Here is a 20,801-nt window from a genome sequence, read left to right on the forward strand (position 1 = left end):
TTAACTAGTCCCTCATGTTCCCTTTTGGCAGAAAGCTTCCAACCTCTTTCATTTTTTCTGTGATTTATCCTTGAGACAAATAAGGGAAGTCTGACTGTAAAAGGAATCAATTTATTTCTCAATCCCAACTTAATAACCTTTCAGTAAAGAAAAACTGAATTTGACACTTGTGATTAGCAGCAGTTAAGTGTTTAAAGAGGTTTACTAAAATTAAATTGTGTAATAAAATAAAAACTTATTTCTATAAAAGAAAAAAATACAGGTCTCAGTGATAATTGTGATAAATGGCAATACACACTGGATATATGTGTATGAACAAGAAAACACTTCTTTACATATTACCTTATATTCTCTTGATCAGGTAGGTTAAATGTCAGAGATTTATCTGCGTTTCACCAACTACAATTTTACAAGAACTAAAGGAAACCCTAGTCAAACTTCCTGGTGCTCTGCTCACAATGAAGTGGAAAACGATTGTAGAAAATCAAGGGTTTGTGTTCAGTATCAAGTCAGCAAACACAGATTTGCTGAAAGCCAACAAATTAGGTAATACCTACCAGGAACAAAAAAAACGTATGATCAAAACGACAGAAGAAGCAGCTCAAGTACTTCTGCAGGCAGAATGTTGAGTACTGATCCACAGGTTTGCTGGATACAGGATATACTTCCTTTCCACTATTTTCAGAATATATTATTTATGTAAATTGCATCTGAACCTGAAATTGAACTCTCCTTCTGCCAGCTCCCAAAGGTAAGGCTCTTCATGCTCCATACACGCCTTGGACCTGTATAACTTCTCTATTATCAGATGGTGTTCTTCAAATGTGCACTAAAATGTTTAAATGCACCTTGATGAAAACATTATTTTAATATTATTTCCTACTGTTTCTTATCATCAGCAAGCCAAAGCCTGAAGACTGACCATGACCAGAAGTGCCATAGATCACCAACTAAACAAAACTTCCTCTTGCTGATTACAAAATGTCTCTGGGAGAACATTGGATGGTCACACAAGTACATAAACACAATTCTTTGCTGCACACACCTAGTCATAATCTACACTACTTAAGAAAATCAGTCTCTTCCTCAGCTTTGCAAAACATATGCTTTTACAAGCTCTATCAAGCTAGATGAATCAAGTGAAAAAAATCCACACATGGCTACACAACATGGATTCAAATCAAAATGCTTTCACATGGCAGCCTTGCAGTCCCTCATCTTCTCACGTCGGTGTCAGGCCTCCCCCCGCCTTTCTTGAACATTTCAGATAAGCAGGTTGGTCCGTACCTGGTTTCCAGCGGTATGTTGCTGTTCAAAACCCAGCTGTTATGGAGATGCACAGAATCCTGTGTGCTGGTGGGGGGTGTTGGGGCAGCAGGGCTGGGCTGGCTGCGGGTCGTCATTGATCTCCTCTGGAGAGAGTCGGCCGCCGGCGGCGGTTTCCTGGTGCAGGTGCACGCGTGTGGCGGTGGAGGCGGTGGTGGGAGAGGCCTGAATGTGAACTGGTTGTGTGGGCTCCCCGGCATGTCTGAAACAAGAGAGAGAGAAAACCCGGGGTCTTACTGCTTGGAAAACACTGGGAGAGCATTGGGGATGATATACGATTTAATGGGATTAAAGGACTGCGAGCATCGTGCGACTGATCGCGTTAACTCAGGTGCCTGTATGCTGTTAGTGCAATGTGAAATAATTTAAGATACAACACTCTAGTGAAATGAAGAGTATTAGATATAAACATACTCTTCAGCACTGTAGTTAGATCAACAAAAGAAAAAAAAAAAAGAAAAAAAGAAGATATAACTTTCACTTAATTTGTCCCAGGATTTTTGGGGAAATAAATAAATCAAGTTGACATTGAATTGCTGCACCTACACCATTTGATTTCATGAGGTATAAATCTCATCTAAGAAGAGCACGGAAAGACATAGACACAATATAAGAATTAGCCCAGCACTTCATATCAAGAGAGAAATAACTGAATAATTCCTACCACCTAATAAATACCTCCCATAAAATAAGGTCAACACATTTCACCTACCCTGGTACTGCTCTTGTGAAATGACGGCTGGGAGAAGGCCATCTCACAGACTGTCTGAATGACCCACGTACCTGCAGAAGCTGAAGGCAGGTGGGCAGAGCAGCCCAGGGGTCCCACCGCAGAGCAGGCAGGGATGGGTGATGGGGACATGGTGTGGGGACACCTGTGGTCCTGCCTGAAAAATTTCCCTGCGAGGAACTGCTGCTGCCACCCATTTACAACATGCGCTTCCCTGACATAGTTTGTCTTCAAGGTGAAGGATGAAAGCATGCCCCTTCCCTTCTTGGAGTAGCTGGCAGAAAAACAGCACTTTTTTTCTCTGTGACAGCCACAATTTACCCCAATTGGAGGAACAAGGTTGTTTAGTGCTCCACATAAGCTTCTCTATGCTGTGGTAAGCAAAGCTGTCACGGATTTAGCCCAGGCTTAATCCTTTTAATTTCATTGATCTTTTATCAAGGCAGAATTCTTACAGTTGCATTAGGGTTTACACTGCTATATTAGTTTGCATATACCAGAAAAGCATTTCTAAGCATATTAGAAAATTGGAGGCCTCAGTAAATTAAATCACTGGAGTCAACAGTCCGGAGCTCTGAAATAATCTGCTAAGGCACTTTCATATAATAATTAATCTCAGTAAATCCTGTATCCTGCTATTTTAGAATTGAAGCTACCAGAATTTTGGACATATCATTTGACGTCCAGCATCCTCAAGTATTTGATCAGTGACTTTCTCAATCTTGTATCCAGACTACAGAAGATTTGCAGGATTACTATACATACTACAATTTGCAGGACACACAATTCAGTGGTCTTACTGCTGTCCTGTCAGTTAGAAAATTACTGCCAGGAAACACAAATTAATGCTATAAGGTGCTTCAAAAGCTCTGCAGTAAACGTTGAGCATCCAAGGTGACTGCTTCTCTAGGTAAATGGGAAAAACCTGTGGAATCAATATGGCAACACACCTTTAAGTTCCTTTCTTCCCCTTTTACTGCCTCTATGCTGACAATAGCTACCATTTTCTAATATTTGTGTTTGCTCCATGCAGTAGGCTGGTTCTGCTTTGTGAACCATAAAGTATTTCTGGTCGGTGGGGTATGCAGTATCTCCCAGTGCTATTTCTCACAATAAATTAATGCACCAGATTTCCTGGGGGATTCCTTTTTAATTATCACACTTGTCACCCCTTCCTGCAGCTACTGGCATCAAAGAAAACCTCACATCACATTCTGAAGTATTTTGGTGATTTGAAGACAGGTCTTCTGCGTTAGACCTTTACCTCAATGAAGCATTGAGAATTCATCAAGCTGAGAATCTGGCCTGAGTTTCCAATTAGCTTTTACAGACTTCCTAATTTAGAAAAGTTATTTTTACTTTGCTTGAAACTAAGTCTACATCTCATTAACTTTATTTTTATACCACAAACATCGTTCCTTGGAATATAAAACAGCATTGTATCTATATCTGCATACTCACAGTTCTGCAGGGCCCTGGCTAAACAGTAGGCTCTGTAAAATAGTTTCTGTAAAATAATGCAAAATAATAAAATAATTGGAAAACCATTTGAATACCTAAAATGAGAAACTACACAAACTAATTTGTCTAAAGTCACAAAGTTTACAGTGTGTGAGCAATACAGAAATTAACTTAGCTGTAAATCTTTATCCTATTGCAGCATAATGCCACCTATCCACGAGAACACCTGCTTTTATTTTTAATGATTGCTTAAAACGTTTAGATTTTAAAATTTTTTAGACAACAAAGTTTATGTATGCTATGCAAATATAACATTGTTTCCAATGTGTTTATTGATAGAAGTTTGAATTAATCTAAAAAGGTAATGACAAACATGATTTCATCTCAGTTTCCATTTACAGCGATATCCTACAGATCAGATTCTCATCTGAGCAGTATGCAAGCCAGAAGAGGTGCTCTTGGGCCTCACAGATGGACTTCTGTCAAAGCTGCAGTGTTCCCACCTGCACATGAACTTCCCTTTTATTTATTTCCTTATTATACGGTCAGAAAAGGGTTCTTTAGAATACTTAAGTCCGTTCTCCTGTATTTTTTGAAGAGTTCTCTCATGTCCAAGAGCATGTCTAGAACCCTCCTGTTTTCCAAAGGCATAAATATGACATTCTGCTCTCTTTGCACTTCCCTGTTGAATACTGAATCTGCTTTAACTCACACATTGCCCATCCACTCCACAAACTGCACTTAAACTTCTTTTCAGTCCCCCTTTTTAAGGATTTCTCTTTCATTCTTCACTAAGTGTTAATGTGTTCATCTTTTTTCTTCTGAGACAACTCCCTACCTCAATGTATGCGATCCGAAGGAGAGAATGCTGTATTGATGCTAGCTATAAAAAAAGGAAAACTCTCATTTCAAGGATTTTCACTCACTCTCCTTTCCTTTAAGCTTGATAGGAGGAGTTCTGGTTATGTCCTGAATGTTGCTTCACCTTTAGTTCTGACTCATTCCTTTGGATGGCCCTTGATCAATTTTGAATACAAGCTGCTCTGTGGCAGTGGAATAACAAGGCTCAGTATTCTGCAGATAAAGAGTGCAGACCTCAACAGCTCCTTTCCAGCTGTTGAGTTCTCCTGCTATTGCTTTTTCCTTCATGGAATGCCATAATTCATATCTTCCTCTTCTAGTAAGCAAGCATTTCTTTCCTACAGCAAGAGGAAAGCTCATCCACTTGGAACTTCCCTTCCTTGGCCTTCCTGGGCTGCTGTGCTGCCATTCTGGTCAGGGCAACTGATCAGCCATTCTGTGGCACAAACCAATGGACAACAAAAGCCTTCACATCTACTCATTTTCCCCAAAAGCGAGGATAAAATGCCTTCATTATCTTAAAGATGCAGCAGAATTGTTTTAGAGTCTTGCAAAAAAAAAAAAAGAAATAAGAAAGTTTATCAACTAGCTCCTACCCAACACAATTATTTTTGAAAACAAGCCAGAACTTTGGAAACCATTTTCTGAACAGTTTTGAAGCATACTTTACTGTACTTCTCAGATCCATGAAATAAGAAAGAGTAATTGAACAGTTTTATCATTCACTGACAAAACTACAACAGCCTGCATTGTTACTAAGTGAAGTATATCAGAAAGAATATATTAAAAAGTAATGAACCTTAAAAGGTTTGTATCTAACCTGTAGTACTTTCAAAATATTTTAATTTTTTCAGTTCCTAAATTCATTACTTATTGGTATGTTTTATTCTATCAGACATGTCTCAGCTGAGTAAAAATTAGCTTGCGAGTCATTACTTAATGAACTAAATAGCAGCATGTGCTCAGAGATGTTAGTGTAGGTTTCTACTCTATGGGTAAAGTACTACTCAGTTACAAACCAAGCAGTAATTTTTTAAGTGGAGGTGAATTATAACAATCCTATTTATGAAAATAAAGCCTTGGAACAGGTAACCCTGCATCATGCATTAAGGCATGTCTGACAGAAGGATCTTGCCCAAAGTCTTGCATCCACTCCATGTAAATGGGCATTGAAGAACTGGGAAACATTCTGTAGCGAAAACAAGCTCAGTGCTTAAGACTACAGTTAAAAACCACAGAACAAGAACATTCGATTTTACAATGAAATGCATGTATTGGGTCTAAGCAGACAAACTAAGAATTAAACACAGCCCTTAATACTGCAGAGTGCTACATGTTAATACTTATTGATCTTGTGCAAGTCTTTACACCCTTTCCTTCCATTCCAGGTTCTATGAGATTACGTTTTCAGACTTATTTTTCCGTGAATGTCCTAATGGCCTTTCCAAGTCCATCATTATTTGTTATTTCTCTGAATTCCTTTTGTTTTTCCTGTGATATATTTTGAGAAAAGGCAAATATATTAAAAAATGTGAATTAGATTGCTCTGTTGATGTGTAGATGTGTGCTGTATTTTGATAATCTCCTTTGCACTTGCTCCTTCAGACACAGCTTGTCGTTTAAATGGCTTACTCTATTTGCAAAATGCTTTGCTTCTAGCACTTTTTCAGAGCACTAAATTGTGAAAGTATCTTTAATACCAATTTGCCCTTACATTATAGTTTTGCTCTATATATTTTCAGTTTTTCCCCTCCATCTTTTACGCAGAAAATCCTCCAGAACACAAATTATCAAACATCTGTGAAGAATTCTACTAACCACATGGTCTTATGCAACATAAAGATTATAATGCAACAAAAGCTTACAAACTATAGGTCTCCTGGACTCAAAGTCCACATAGTAAGCAAGAAAGACTTAGAGACCTCCAGAGACCTCCGTGTCGCAGGACATGCAGACAGACTGATAGATGGAGGGAACAACTAAGCAAAGTACAGAAGTAGGGGGTTCTGAGCCCTTTATTAATCAGTATGGATAATAACCTGATATAGTCAAGACTAGAATTTCACACCACACTGCCAACTCTAAAAGTAGAACGAACCCAATGTATCATTACTTAGGGGCTGTACAGAAAATACTGGGCTTCACTTCCAAGGAAAAATTAACAGAGGTCTTAAGTCATGTAGTTTGAACAGCCTCAATGAACATAAAATACAGCCAGATTTTGATGTAATTATGATGATGTATTATGATGATGTAATGATATAAGGCAAATTTGTTGTATTTAAACACAGTTGAATAGTCCAGTGTGTTCATATAAGTCCCATTAAATGTTTCCTTCATATTCCTTTTACCACATTAGTTCAATTCACTTGAATCCCTTACAGCCATGCAATACACATTAACAATGTCTATCCTGTAATTCCTAGATCACTTTAACAGAAAAAAAAAAAGGTGAAATAAGAATACTGACAATTTCGCAATGCCAACTTGCTTCTTCTGCTTTTTCTTCAGCACAGTCAAGTTAAGCCATATTGAGAAAGGAAATACGGCCATTCAGCTCTTTAACAAAAGCAAGTAACATTTGTGCTGAATGACGTACAGCCTCTGTGCAGCCTCTTTATATAGGCCACAAGGAAGGTAAGGCCTTCATGTGAACTTTGTGCAGAACATCTTTTTCTATTTTTACAACAATAAAAACTGTACTGTAACACCAAAGTGACTACACTTTGTAAACACTTGTAAAAAAACTTCATTCTAGTGAGTTTTATGAGAATACAAAGATCCAGTTTCAAACACCAAGGTAAAAAGGAAAGCAAGTCTTCATCTATTGTGCTTTTTCAGAGGTCAGTATTTTCTTTTTCTGTAACTCTGCTTAGCATACTCCCTTGTGAAACAGTGCTATATTCAACTAAAAATCCATCTGAAGTCCACATTTATTTTGGAAGATTAATATAAAACATTATTTTAATTCACATTTTTGGTCTATTTCAAATAAACAAATGCTGGTTTACTTAAGGTGTACTAGGACTTTGCAAATCATACAATATAAATGATTTTACCTGCGTATAATATTGATATCAACACCTTACAGCATCATCTGCTACTTGATTTAGAAACCCTGCCTGTGGCAGGGGGCTGCAATCTGATGATTCTTGAAATCCCTTCCAACCCAAGCCATTCTGTTCTACAAAGCTACAAAGAGTATAAGGAATTTTCAGTAGCAGGACTTCTGCATTTGGGCTGTTGCTGTTGTCACGATGGTGATGCTGCTGGGCTCTATTAGTAGCGTGTTGAAAGCAGAAAAAATAAAAATACTGGAGACCTTGCAGCATTTTGGAAAGTAAGAAACAGCTACTTCAGAATTGTCTCTGTAAACAAACTGTTTAGGAAGGATGTGGGAGCCAAAGAATGGAGGTTTGTACTCATTAGAGAAGGGAAGGCAGTGATTTATCACTAGGGAGCTGTCACACAGCAGCCCTTTCTAACTTTGCTGATAGGATGAATTTAATAATATTCTCCCTTTCAAGATTCAAAAGACCCTGGCATTTGTCTTTTTTGCCCACCGTATGCCTAGCTTGTCAATTTTTACTTTGTAAAATTCTTGTAACAAGACCGATAAGATTCTTTTTTTTGGGTGTGTGGGTGGAAGTGTTTTTCTTATCTTTCTGATGATATAAGTGTTAATATACCCAAAAGAAGTGCTCGTGTGCCCGAAGTCATCTATTTTTTTTTTTTTCCAGCTATATCAGCCAGTGCAATAAAACACATTACCTTTCCTGACAAACTTTGCCTCGCTTAGAGGCACTTATATCTGTAGACCATTAGAGCTCCAACAGCATTACTCCTCCTTAATTAACTCCATCACTCAGTGTTTTAACTTGGGAGTTTGACTGCTGAAGTAGAATAATTTTGGACATAAACATTGCACTGTAAGGTGCCATCTCTGTGCTGTACTTTGTAACCAGCAATGAGTTTCAGGTTATAATGCTTTGTATTGAGGGTAATATGCCAGTTTAAAATGTTTTCATGCAGAAGCACCTGACAATATAATCACGCTGAAGGGTGTTTGTAAAATATACGCATTGCCAAAAGGGAGCAAAGCATCACAGCTCCTGAGGTGCTTTTATTCTGCTGAATTGCCTGAATTATAGCTTTACTCTATGGTATTTCTTCATATGTCTGTAAGAATCAGTATCCTGTATGTATAATATTCATATGAAAAACATCACATTTACGTGAGATGCTCGCATGTACGTCAATTAACACGACAACTTAGAAATGAAACAATCTTACTCAGTCCCTTCATGTCATTTGTTGCAGGTGGTAAAGAGCACTCTGGAATGGATCCATCATCTCAAATCTCCTCGTGAATCATTACAGCACGTTCAGACATGATAGGCCTGTTGGTGTCTGAGTCACAGGGGTCAAGGAAAAAACACTGGGGGAGGGAGAAGGAGCACAGCACTCCAGCTACAATGGAGAACAAGAAAACAGCCTCACCAACTAGCTTGGGCTTCCAGAGGTCTGTTCAGCAGATTGAGCAGCTGCTGCTGGTGCAATTAATATCACACAGCATTCACACAGAGGTGGTGATTGACAGCTCTCAGTCAGCTTAAAGGCAGTGTTTCAGGAGAATGCATAATTCCAGCCCTCACTTAAAAGCGAGGGGTTTATTCAATATCACAAGTTGTGAATTCTACTGATGGCAGATCACTGGGGGACATTATAACCACTATTCTAAAACTCTGATTATGGCTTACACAGTAAGCCCAGCTTTACAAAAGCCTGACAATTGCAGGTAGCCTGGCAGCAAATTTTGATGACCTTAGAGGTGAACAGATTTTCATTAAAGAGCAGTTTATGATTGGTAAAATAGGTTGCAAGCAGCCATGGCTGTAAAAATTAATGGTTCCCCAGTTATTGATGGCTTTCAGATGAGAGATATATATTCAAGTTTTGCCCTTTGTGTCATTAAATTCATTAGCTATGAGGGCTTTTAAAAAGGGATCTATGGGTAATGGAATCAGGAACTATAAATCATACTGAATACACAGTGTATTTAGCCCAGTGGTTCAGTGGAACATGGACACATTAAACCATTTCGTTAACAACCTCTCTATGACAGATGGTAACCTTGCCTCTTACCTGCCCCTATGCGTTCCCGCTATTTTGATGTGCATTTTCAGGAAGCAGGCCTGCTGAGCTCTCACCATGTTACAGGCCCAAATACGTAAAAATCCCTGCACTGTTTGAGCTCACTGCACGGGGATGGCCAAGGACAGGACTCGTCCACTTGACTGCCACAACAGCTTCTGGAGAGACACAGCCCTGCTCAGCTTCCAGCCTTGCCACGAGACGGAGCAGTTTGGTAAATATAAAACATCCTGCAGCTCTACAGAAATGTGAAAGGATGCTAAGCCCTATGTAAACCTGCGGGTCACAGTGGGACACAACCAGAGCAGTAGCACCGCCTGCCCTGCATGCTCCTCAGCTGGCTGGGATGAGGTACCAGGGATTGCCCTACCTATGGGAACTCACCAAGCTATCACTTGGTTGGCAGCACTCAGCCTTGCTTTAAGCTTCCTTATGGGTGTAAGTGCCTGAACACTTTGGATTCGAGCACAAATCCCAGGTCCAGCTTCTTCCACCTGCAGATGTAAAGGCTTAGCGTTCCAGATCAGTGTATCACACCCAGCACAGCTCCTGACATTATTCTGCAGAGCACAAATAAAAATAACCATCCATTTGTATCATAAACAACACGTACAGACAAAGGGGCTTGAAGCTTTTCTGGCTCGTTCAGTAACTGTGCTTCTATCCCCACATACTTACTTCATTTGAAAGACAATCCTTTTAGAAAGACTTAAATAGGAGAGCATAGGGAGAGATACAGACCAGTTCCAACATTCATAATATTCCAAAGAACAGGTTTATAGCTTACATAAGAAAATGAAGGAGTCTGTTTTATCCAATAAAACAGTACCCCATATGCTTTTATTATAGATTTCATGCTGACATCAAATCACTTGATAAGAACATCTTTACAAATATTTCCAGTGACTGTTATATGACTACAGGGAGTATTAAAAAATATATTTATCTGTGGTTATATAGTAACCTGTGGAGGGGAGGAAATAGCTGTGAAATGCGTCTGTAAAGTGGAAATGTGCAGAGTTTAACTATGGCTTTATATGCCAATGTATACATCTATCTCAAATTCATCCAAATAGTATTAATTTAGTAATGGTTTTATAAATAAATGTTTTTATCTGTCTCCACCTGAATATATTCAGATACATTCAAATAAATGAGGAACATGAACCATTACTTTTCCCAAATGTAAAAAGAGACTTTCACTTTGACTTAGTAGAGGTTAGTTTTAAACACAGCCGATGAATTTACAAGCAACAAGAACGTGCACCCATTACAGGTCAGGAAATTCTGATGACAGCTTTTTTTAATTTTTAAGTGTAAATGGATGCGACCCCTCCTATCCTCTCCTCCGAGCAGTCTGATCTATAAAATAATTTGCAGCTAATATATAAATTACGGTGGGACATTCCCACTTCTTCCAACAATCCTACTGGCTCCCCCTTGACCAGAGCAGAGAGCTAGTAGTACACCAGATTGTTTCCTTCAGCTTTACTTCTGTCCTGCATCACAGGTAACATCTGTCATCCTTCAGCTAACAGATTTCTTAGAGAAGAGTTAAGTCAAGTTACAGATTTAAAATATACAAGGGCTACTCTAAAACTAGCACCTCCTATTTCATTATGTTGGCTCACAACACCAGAAGTGGAAGTTAGTGCTATTTACACAGAAATAAAGGGGAGACATTACTTTTGGAGTGAGCTGCGCATATACATCCCTTTAAAGTTTCATTTCTGAAAAAGAAAAAAAAGAAAAAAAAAGGGGGGGGGATAATTTTTAAATCCCCTATAATTCTCATTTAAATATAGACTCATTGTTCTAAATAAGAGAAAAAAAGTATTTTATAAATACAAGGAACATGGAAATCCTGGCTGCCGAAGAACCAACAATGTCTTCTTTAAGAAGGAGCTTGCATGCCATTGCCAGAGAGCCTAAAAGAAGGGTGTTTGTCACTCACCTAAGGATTTTACACGGTATCTAATACTAGCTGAAGAATATGCTTCAGTGTAGAACGAGCAGACTGACTGCTTCTGCCTTTTATCCCAAGAGGCAGCGAGTTGCTGTCCCTCGCAGTTTAATCCACAATAAAAGAAATACTTTTACAAAAAGATCTATTCCTGCCATTGATGCTTGCTAGCATTTTGTTTCAGAATGCTGACACTTCTCCTATAGCACTACGCTTGCTTGGAGGAAAGACAATGTTACATGTGTAAGTGATGGTAAACAACAAATCGATTATTTTTACAAAGAAAAGAAAAACTCCTGGACGCAAAGACCAAATAACAACTCACAAACAGCCTGAAAATGAATGTAACAGACTAGGCGTAAACCCACAGCTTTCAAGTCAGTCTCTCAAATGCTTACTGAGGTTTTTTGCAAGAAAGCATGTGGATTTTCAGACACACCAACATGCTGACACCGCTCTGCTGAAGCTGCGGCTGTGCCCTACTTCTTTACAAGGGTTCAGGACTTTCAGCTGCACTCTTACACTCCTTTGAAGACAGGAGCTGAGCATCCATCAGGTACCCCTCAGGTCACTTTGGTATCAGCTAATTCAGACAGCCAGCTTTAGGAAATGGGCTTCGACAAGCTTCTCCTATTGCTCTTGCTCAACTTCCAAAGGAAATCCGGTGCACTTTAAAATTCATAAAGATGACATCATTTGTGGCATTAACAGGTTATGAAAGTTCTCTGTGATCATTCCCTCAGTTAACCTCGATGCATTTCTAAGTTGCTTTTCATTCAAAGCTTATCTATAGGCAGTTATTTAAACTCTTTGTAACTAAGACACGCATTTTTGAATATTATTAGAAATTACATCTATAAAATATCGAATAAAACCTTCAAAACAAAAGCATAAAGAAGTATCAAGGGTAACATACTTTTTCATAAGAATCTAACCAACAAAGTATTTTAATGAGTGCACATCTATTAAGAGAATTCTCAGGATGCAGTAATTATTATTCATTTTCTAGAATTGTTTCACCATGAAGCTTTATGCTACTACGGGGACTTTAATGTTTATGTTTTGTGACGGCTGCATTGACTATTAAAAAGCAATTTGGCTGACATTTTAAGTCTTTTGTTGCCAGTTTTAATTGGATTGTTCACCAAGCATCAACTCCCCCGTTAGCTGCAAAAATTACAGGCCGACGTCAGTTTATAGTAATGACTGTTTAATGATTTTTATCCTGTCAGTATGCCAGCATCGTATGGATGCACGCATGATTAGTTTCATATCAAGACCTGTAATTAAATAATTGAAACCTAAACAAAGCAGAATACCAAACAGGAACACATCTTTAATAAAGGCTCAAAGATTTTTCAAGACACTTGCTACTAATTAAAAAATAATTAATGTTTTGAGGTCTAACAGTGCAGAAGTTGGTGTCAGAGGAAGAATTTCTCGGCATCTTTTCTAAATTCACGGCTGCAGAAGAAATTTCCCTTTCAGTAATGCAGAGTTGGAGAGCTCACAGCAATGAGTCTTTGCTTATTATTTTTAAAATTGACTCAAAACTACTCAGTGTTTGTTAGCAGCTATTTTTATTTGCTTCCCAGACCAGTCCAAGCTTCTTTTAAAATGACAGTTCTAAGAAACAACAACACTTATGCCTCCACTGAAACTTACAACACTTACAATCAGAAAATGAGCGTACAAACTGCAGAAACTGCAAGTCTTGCAAGAAAACTATCATTCTCCATTTGGTTCTGAATCCCATGCCCAACTCCTGCATACTTCAGAAGTTCTAACAGTTAAAACCAACAGCGGTCTTACAAAGACAACTCTTTGAAAGCGTGAAATATTGCTAGAAAGTGAAGAGCAGTGAGCCCAGAGCAGGGCCAGCCCTGCAGAGCCACCGAGTGCCTGCCTCCTCACCTGGCTCCAACTCAGAAGCCAGGGGCTTTCTGGGGAGCTGCACACCTCATGTTTTTTTTTGGCCATCTGACACAGCTAGAAACTTCCTGTAGGCATTTCAACTCCTGAACTTTCGTATTTTGACACCTAGAAAGCTCAGGGAAAAAAAAAAATCACCACCAAAAGAATAGATTTTCAAAGGGTTTTCACTATCTTACTAATAAGCACATCCGCACTATAAAATCTGGGATGGGCTGCCTGTCAAACAATGTCTCTATAAACAGAGTTGGTATGAGTATCGATTCCCATTAAACTTAGACCCCGGAGTTCAAACACCAGACTTCACTGTGTTATGCGTTTGGTAAGTATTCAGGCAAATTTCAGCAATTTATAGCAACTTAGAAGAACTTTTGTTCATCTGTTTTCAGGCTTGACTTTTATGGGCTATAGTGACCTGGTAGAAAATATTAACCTACTGGAAAGTCAATAGATTTTCAAGGTTGCTTCATTTTTATGTACAAAAAGCCGTATTCCTAGCAGAATCATTCATTTTCCTTTTATTGCCTGGATGATGGCTTAAAACCTGTTCTGACCAAACTTCTGAGCAGATGGCTTTATTTGAAAGATTTAGGGGTAAATTGAGGACCTATCTCTTTTCCCATTACAACAGCATGATATGGGATTACCTCCATTGATTTCAATTATGTGATTCCACCTTGATTCACTAGACATAACCAGAGAAGCTTGAACTCCAACGTTTTTGGAGGTCTTTTTTTTTTTTTTTTTGAATATATATTTAGAAACAGATAATTTCCCACGTCAGAACTCCAAGCTGTGGAGCAACGACAATTCTATTCCAGGAAAAGAGGCTCCTGCATTTGTGATTTAGAAAGGGATGATCACTGAATCGGTGCAATACAGGTTGGCACAAACTAATTTAAATCTGTAAATATAAGAGGGCCAGCAAAGGCATGTGAATCAGTAGATGAAAACTTACACTGACAAATGCAACATACCTCCAGGTGCTTGCTGAGGTCTGCATTAACTCCAAGTGCTCAGAAAATGGACCTATGTTATGCCAGTGAGCAGCTCGATGAAAACCTCTTTGCTGTGTAGAGCTTTACTAATAGAATGTAACAGTATGAAAAATAAAGCAGAGTCGCACAGAAAGCGAAATAATGCTAAATCATTACTTATACACGAGGTGGAATACGTTGTTCTATTCTTGCCACTTTTTTTTTTTTTTTTGGAACACTTAGGTATAAATAGAAGGGATTTGCAAACAGGTGAGTAGAATAATGATGTGGAAAACCCACTGTGTCAGGAGATGCTAAACAGACTGTGTAGTTTAAAGACAAACAAGACGTAAATGATAGAGAAATAAGACAATTAGAATTCAATAGGTAAGCAGTTATTTACTCTCTCAATAAAAGTACGATAGATCACTAAGGGAAACTGTTAGGAGACAAATTTAAAAGTGATAAAAGGAACTTGTTTTGTTTTTTTCTTCTTTTTTTCTTTCTTTTTTTTTTTTTTTTAACAGTATTTTATCCAGGAAATTGTGAATGCTTTACGTATAAAATTTTATATAGATAATTATTCATTCACACAGAGTAAACAGGGAAACCCAAGCGTATCTTGTTTAAAACCCTAGTATAAAGAGGAAGCAGTTTTATATGTATGTTATATATGTATGTTTTATGAATTAAAAAAAAAAAACAACCCCAAAACTCCACTGAATACAAATTCCAATGGAAAATAAAATTTAGACAGATATTTGCTCAGTTTATTTACAAGACTAAGTTTTTATCACCTGAAAGGATTTCATTTCATAGACTTTAACATACCAGTGCAGAGCAAAAACTGTACTGATTGCTTGCTTCTCATACCAGCCAGAGAACCCTAACCAAATTCTAGCCTATGGTGGCTTTTTTTTTCCCCCCTATTTGATGAGGTCAACCCTGTTCTACTCAAAATATGCTTGGGAAAAACAAGAAATGCATGGCATTTACTCAGCCAACTGCTGAAAAAAAAAGTCCAAGGTGATCCATTCTTACAATTGAAAAAGAAGAACAGATGTACCCTTCAGTTCTGTACCACCAATAGCACAAAAACAAGAGCTGCAATGCTCCATCTGCACATCTTGGAGTGAGCTACGTATTGATACTTCAAATACCAGTTTGAAACTCATCACATACGAGGAACCACTGCTACAGCATTTGTTGTGCAGAACAGAGAAGCAGTTCCAGCCTCGTTCTGTCCCTCACCCTGATATGTTTCAGTTCTGATTTTGAAGCTTAATTGCAGCCCTTGGAAATACATAACTCTTAGCAAATACAGTAAAACGCAGTAACCTTGTAACAAAGTACCCTGTGCCAAACTCATCTCACACTCCTGAGTAACAGGATAACAAAGGGAACTGGAATAGAACAAATAGTGCTTTTTATACATTTCCAGTGTGCCTCGTCCATCTGCCTTCCAATGCTATGGAACATGCAAACAGAACGTAAGGAAAGCAAATGTGTCACGGAGATGGAGGAAGGACTTAGGAACAGCATAGGCTGTAGGTACCTTTGACTGAAGAGGGTGGACATAATGGGTGAGGATCAGCAGGCAGATTCAGCTCATGTAATTTCAAAATGACCTTTTAAATGTGATTATTAGAGCTGAGTCACAGCACTCGGCTGAAATTGAACTCTTTGGAATTCCACATACTTATAACATACAAATCATAAAGAAAAAATCATTATGTGTATCAGAATGGAAGGACAACTCAGACAGTTTTCTTCCTCCTCCTCCAGTCTGCTTTTCACAATGTCACGCTGACAAAAAAGCAACGCACCACATATCCATCAAAATAAAGCATATCCTTTCGCAGAAAAAATACCCTGCTGAAAAATGTACAAGTAAATATGTCAGTAAATTCATTCCAAATGAAGAAATAACAGAGTACAAAGATAAAATATAAGACAGCTGTATGTATAGTCCAAAGTGAGATTTTTGGGATGAAAATTTTGCATATTGTAGGAGGGCTTGTAGAGATATTCCAAGGCTAGTCTGCAGCCTATAATGGTCTCCAAAGCCCTAATTCTGTCATTTTTTTTAATCAACAACAACAACAAAAAGGGAAGGGGGAAGGGAAGGGCACTGTTGTTGACTCAAGCCTGCAGGGAATGTGCCAGCACCATTCTGGCCCTGCATTCTGCAAAGGAACTGCACTGGTTCTTTGTGGCCAAAGGGGCCACAAAGAAGGAATTGGTACCTTTGCCTGGAACCACCTGGTTCTGCCAAGCCAAAACTCACCTCACCCTTGCAAATTGATTCACCTCCTTCCAAATGATCTCTGAGTATGACAGCATTGTGTATATTTACATTTCTCTTCATTGTGAAGTGTTAGTTAGCTCCATTTAACACTGCTGTGCATTATGTGTATAAAACTACTTTATACTACTTTCAGAATGACTCTACCACCATAAAAAATACAGATAAAAACAAAGCAAAACTATCAACAACAACAACCTAACAAAAAACAGACCCCACGGCAACAACTGCAAACTCCATGCCTCTGCAAAGATCCAATGAGGCAATGATACATCTGTTCTATGAGGTTGAATTAATAGAGAATTCTTGTATGGCCGGTGTGAAATTTTGTGCATGTCATCGCTGAGGATGTAAAATCACCTGGAATTTTTCCAGCACAGACTCCATGAATTACAAGAAAATTCTGCACTCAGTAACACTATAAATTCCTGGCAGAGCATGACTGCGTACGAGTGCTCGTGAAGCACACAGTGAGCACAAGCATAAGAGCTCCCTTAATGTGCCAAAAGCAAGGGCGAGCTCTTGTCACTGGAGCAGAGCCAACCCTCAGAGATGCTCCTTTCTCATAAGTGAGAAGCATGGATGAAGTGAGACACTGCCTTATTGTACTTTCCAATAACCCAGCTGAACACAAGGGAACTGCGAAGCGTGTTCCCTTGTTGGGTGCAGTAATACAGTCCTTCCCTCAGTCTCTCTTGTTGCTTCCACTGGTGCAATGAAGCTCTTTATTTTCTGTCCTAAGTTCTTATTGTCAAGCAAAACTGAGCAATGAACAGGGAAACAGTTGAGCTGACTGCAGAATTTGATTTAATACTCCTATAACACATTGAACATAAAAACACACTACGGAAGTGCTGAGTCTTATTAGGCCTGGCAATAGTGGATGCAAGGTGACAGCTTCCCTAGACTTGACAGTATTGCTCACCAGAAGACTCCAGTGTGTAAAAGCATAACCTGGCATCACATGTAATACTTAAGGGTAGAAAAAAGAGGAAGTCCTCCTCCTCACAAATCCAGAAATCTAGCCCTGGCGGCTTTCATCTGAGCATGGGAGGCTCAGCTTTATTTGCAGTGTCTGACACAGAAATGGGGCTTGAATCCAAGGCACTCATAGCAGACATCTACTACTGAATGTGCCACTCTGCACCCTTAACAGCTAGCTGGCAGAGGGATTTGAGCTTCTGTCAGGCACATAACATGGGAGTGCCTGGCCTCTGCACTGCGGAGCAAGTCTGTCTGTCTTGCACTCCAATAAATATTTGATTATTTATATGTTCTGAAGTAGCTCCCAGGAGACGATTAGGAGAAAGAATGAGAAAGAGAGATGACTGATGGTGTACTAGGTGCTAGGATATCATTTTCAGTCATCTCCTTCACTGTCATTTGACTTTCCAGGTGAGTGTCTTGACAAGTGCTTTGTCTCTGTGAACTTCATGCTCTGATGAAGAATTTCACCTCGGAACAGAAAACTCTTCTTTGGGGAAAAATCATTAGAATTGACATGCTCCCTGAAATGTTTGGGTTTCAGCACAAGTGCAAAGGAATACGATTTTGCATTTTAAAGCTCCAGCACAGATCTGCAGGCAGCCCTCCAGGGTGAGGGAGAAGGCACGGTGCCGGACCTCCCTCCTGCAGGCAGCAGCAGCAGGATCCCAGCAGAGAGGATGGCTCAGGTGAGATGCAGAGGCCCCATGCCTACCAGCTGGGGAGGCCACCAGCTCTTCCCTTCATCACTTCTTACTGTACCTACCAAAACTAATGCAAAAAGGAAAAAGAAAAGAAAAAAAAAGAAGGTAGCCAACGGGAGCTTTTTGTTGATTTCAGTGGGAACTGAGTAAAACTCGAAGTGCATAATTTCAAATCCATTTAAAACAGTGAATAACCAATTTACCAGTTTTCTTCATATAGATGAAAAAGACTCCATGAATGCTGAACATATCGACGCACTGCTGATGCCACAAAGACAGACTAATCTACTGTAGAGCCCAATAAAAGTCAGATACCAGGTAATCTGCCTCTTTGTCAAGCAGTGCTCCCTCTAATCTCATACAGGAGAGATAAGAGACAGCAGGGAAAGCTAAGAGGACAGCACTTTAGCCCTTTGTTTGAAAATTTCAATAGAGAACATTTTTCAATACACTAAATGGGTTCTATTCAAATGCAGCACGAAAGTAAACGGTGTCTAGTTCAGTGCGCATGGTGACCTGCCCCAGTTTGTAGGTGAACAAAAGCATAAAAGCAAATGATACAAGTTCCATTTTGCTATCCAATATTTCATTAGGGAGCTAATTAAACTGGCTGCACTCAAATGCAGCACATAAACAATATTACACATGAAGGGGAGAATTTCTGGGAAGATATTAGCTGATAGCACTGACATAAATGATTTTTTTTTTTCTTTTTTCTCAACAGTTTGGAACAAAAAGCTTTTTCCCCATTACCTCATCCTAAGTAGTTTTTCAAATCGAGCCCATGTTCACACTCACGCTGTCACTGATAATGGATCTTGTGTCAAATAAGAACAGAGTAAAGGACTTGATAATAAGTGCAATTATAAAACATCAAAAATGGTAGATCAAAGTGGATTTCCTTTATTCCACTGTGTACAGTCACTTCACAGCTTCTCAGTGTTCCTGTCATGTGGTCCTGACAGGATGTATTAATTTTCTCTATTATCATAGCAACAAGAATGGCACACTTCAGAAAGCAGCTGACAAATGCAGCTCCTCATTATTACTCTGTCTTACTTTTATTCATTTTGTTTATAAAAACACTTTTTAAATCTCCTTCTCCTGAGATCCTCAGGCATGATGATAGCCATCAAACGGTTGATAGCCTTGCGATAAACAAAGCCCAGGGACAGTCTGAAGCCTTCTGAGCGCTAACAGTCTCCAAAAACACCCGAAAGTTACAACCTGCAAGACTTTCAAAGCCAGTAATAAGTCAACATTAGGAGAACTTGAAAACTTCAGCTAACAATTCCCACTCTAATTCATTTTAGAAAGGTACCATTTTCTCTAGATTTACTAAATTCTGCATGGGAATTTACAGCAGAGATTGGTAATTTAACACACAAATTGCAACTGAAGAAGTAATAAAGCACAGCGTAACGCAAAGCTCGGTTCCATTCCTCCTCTCCTTGCCCCATGGGTGCTGTGACAGCTCCTGGAGGCTGCTCAGCTTGGTCAAGGCAGTGACAGCCAGATCCTTCTGAAAGGAAAGGTGCACAGCAAGAAAAGAGTTTTAGAGCGTTTTCCTACAGGGGAAAATATGGATAGAGGCATTGAGCTGGTGGTTTCCTCAAGAAATTACGCTTGACTCTCCAAATACGAAAGCTCACAGAAACGTTTTTTTTGAGCTGATTACAAAATGTTGCAGTTGCTCTTGTTAATATCCAAAGGAATACAGAATTGAGCCCAAACTGTAAACTGTGTAATATAAACAAGCTTATGCAAAATAAAGTTCTGAAGCAATACGCTGTCATACAAAATTGCATGCCTCTGTTGAAGTGAGTAAACCATAACAATTTGCACTAAGCGAAATCTTAATATTCACACTAAAAAATGAAAACGATTATATTCAACATGTAGAATTTCATAGGATAAATTCTGCTTTATACGGGCACGCCAATTGAAGCACCATATCCAAAGCCTATAACGTTACCCTGAATTTAGAGCTAAGATACTTGCTTAGTATTGACTTTCATGACTGGTTTGAAAGGGTAACTCTAAATTCTCTACAGCAGTTGTCTACAACATGGCTCTACACAGTTGGAAATAAACCGAAGGATTATGCCATCCTGCCGTCACAAAGAATAACTACCTTGAATATTAGTATAAAAGTGGATGCAGCAGTTTCACATCCTATCATGAATATTATGGCAATGATGCGTAGAAGTGATTTACATCTTCATTATTTCTAGAATGTAAGAATCGCTATTGCTAGCGCTTTGTAGAGTCATTTGCTCGCATTTAAGCAAGTTATGATTAATGCAATTTGAGTAGAACGCATATTGGACAGATAGATTATAGCCCTGCTGATATTGTATGTACAATAATTAGCACTGTGACAACAGCTAATTATTTTTAATTT

General features: G+C 38.9%; 1 protein-coding gene across 2 annotated transcripts in view; it reads right to left on the bottom strand.

Annotated features, from left to right (window-relative positions):
• Window positions 1-20,801, bottom strand: part of TENM1 (teneurin transmembrane protein 1) — a 322,708-nt gene that overhangs the window by 150,781 nt on the left and 151,126 nt on the right. For both annotated transcript variants that reach the window (XM_090150010.1, XM_031602762.2), the window contains exon 4: window positions 1,288-1,528. In XM_090150010.1, coding sequence (XP_090006136.1) covers window positions 1,288-1,528 — 241 coding nt within the window. The remainder of the gene's footprint in view (window positions 1-1,287; window positions 1,529-20,801) is intronic.

The sequence above is a fragment of the Phasianus colchicus genome, chromosome 14 (genome assembly GCF_987193195.1).
Source record: "Phasianus colchicus chromosome 14, bPhaCol1.hap1.1, whole genome shotgun sequence".
Classification (NCBI taxonomy): domain Eukaryota; kingdom Metazoa; phylum Chordata; class Aves; order Galliformes; family Phasianidae; genus Phasianus; species Phasianus colchicus.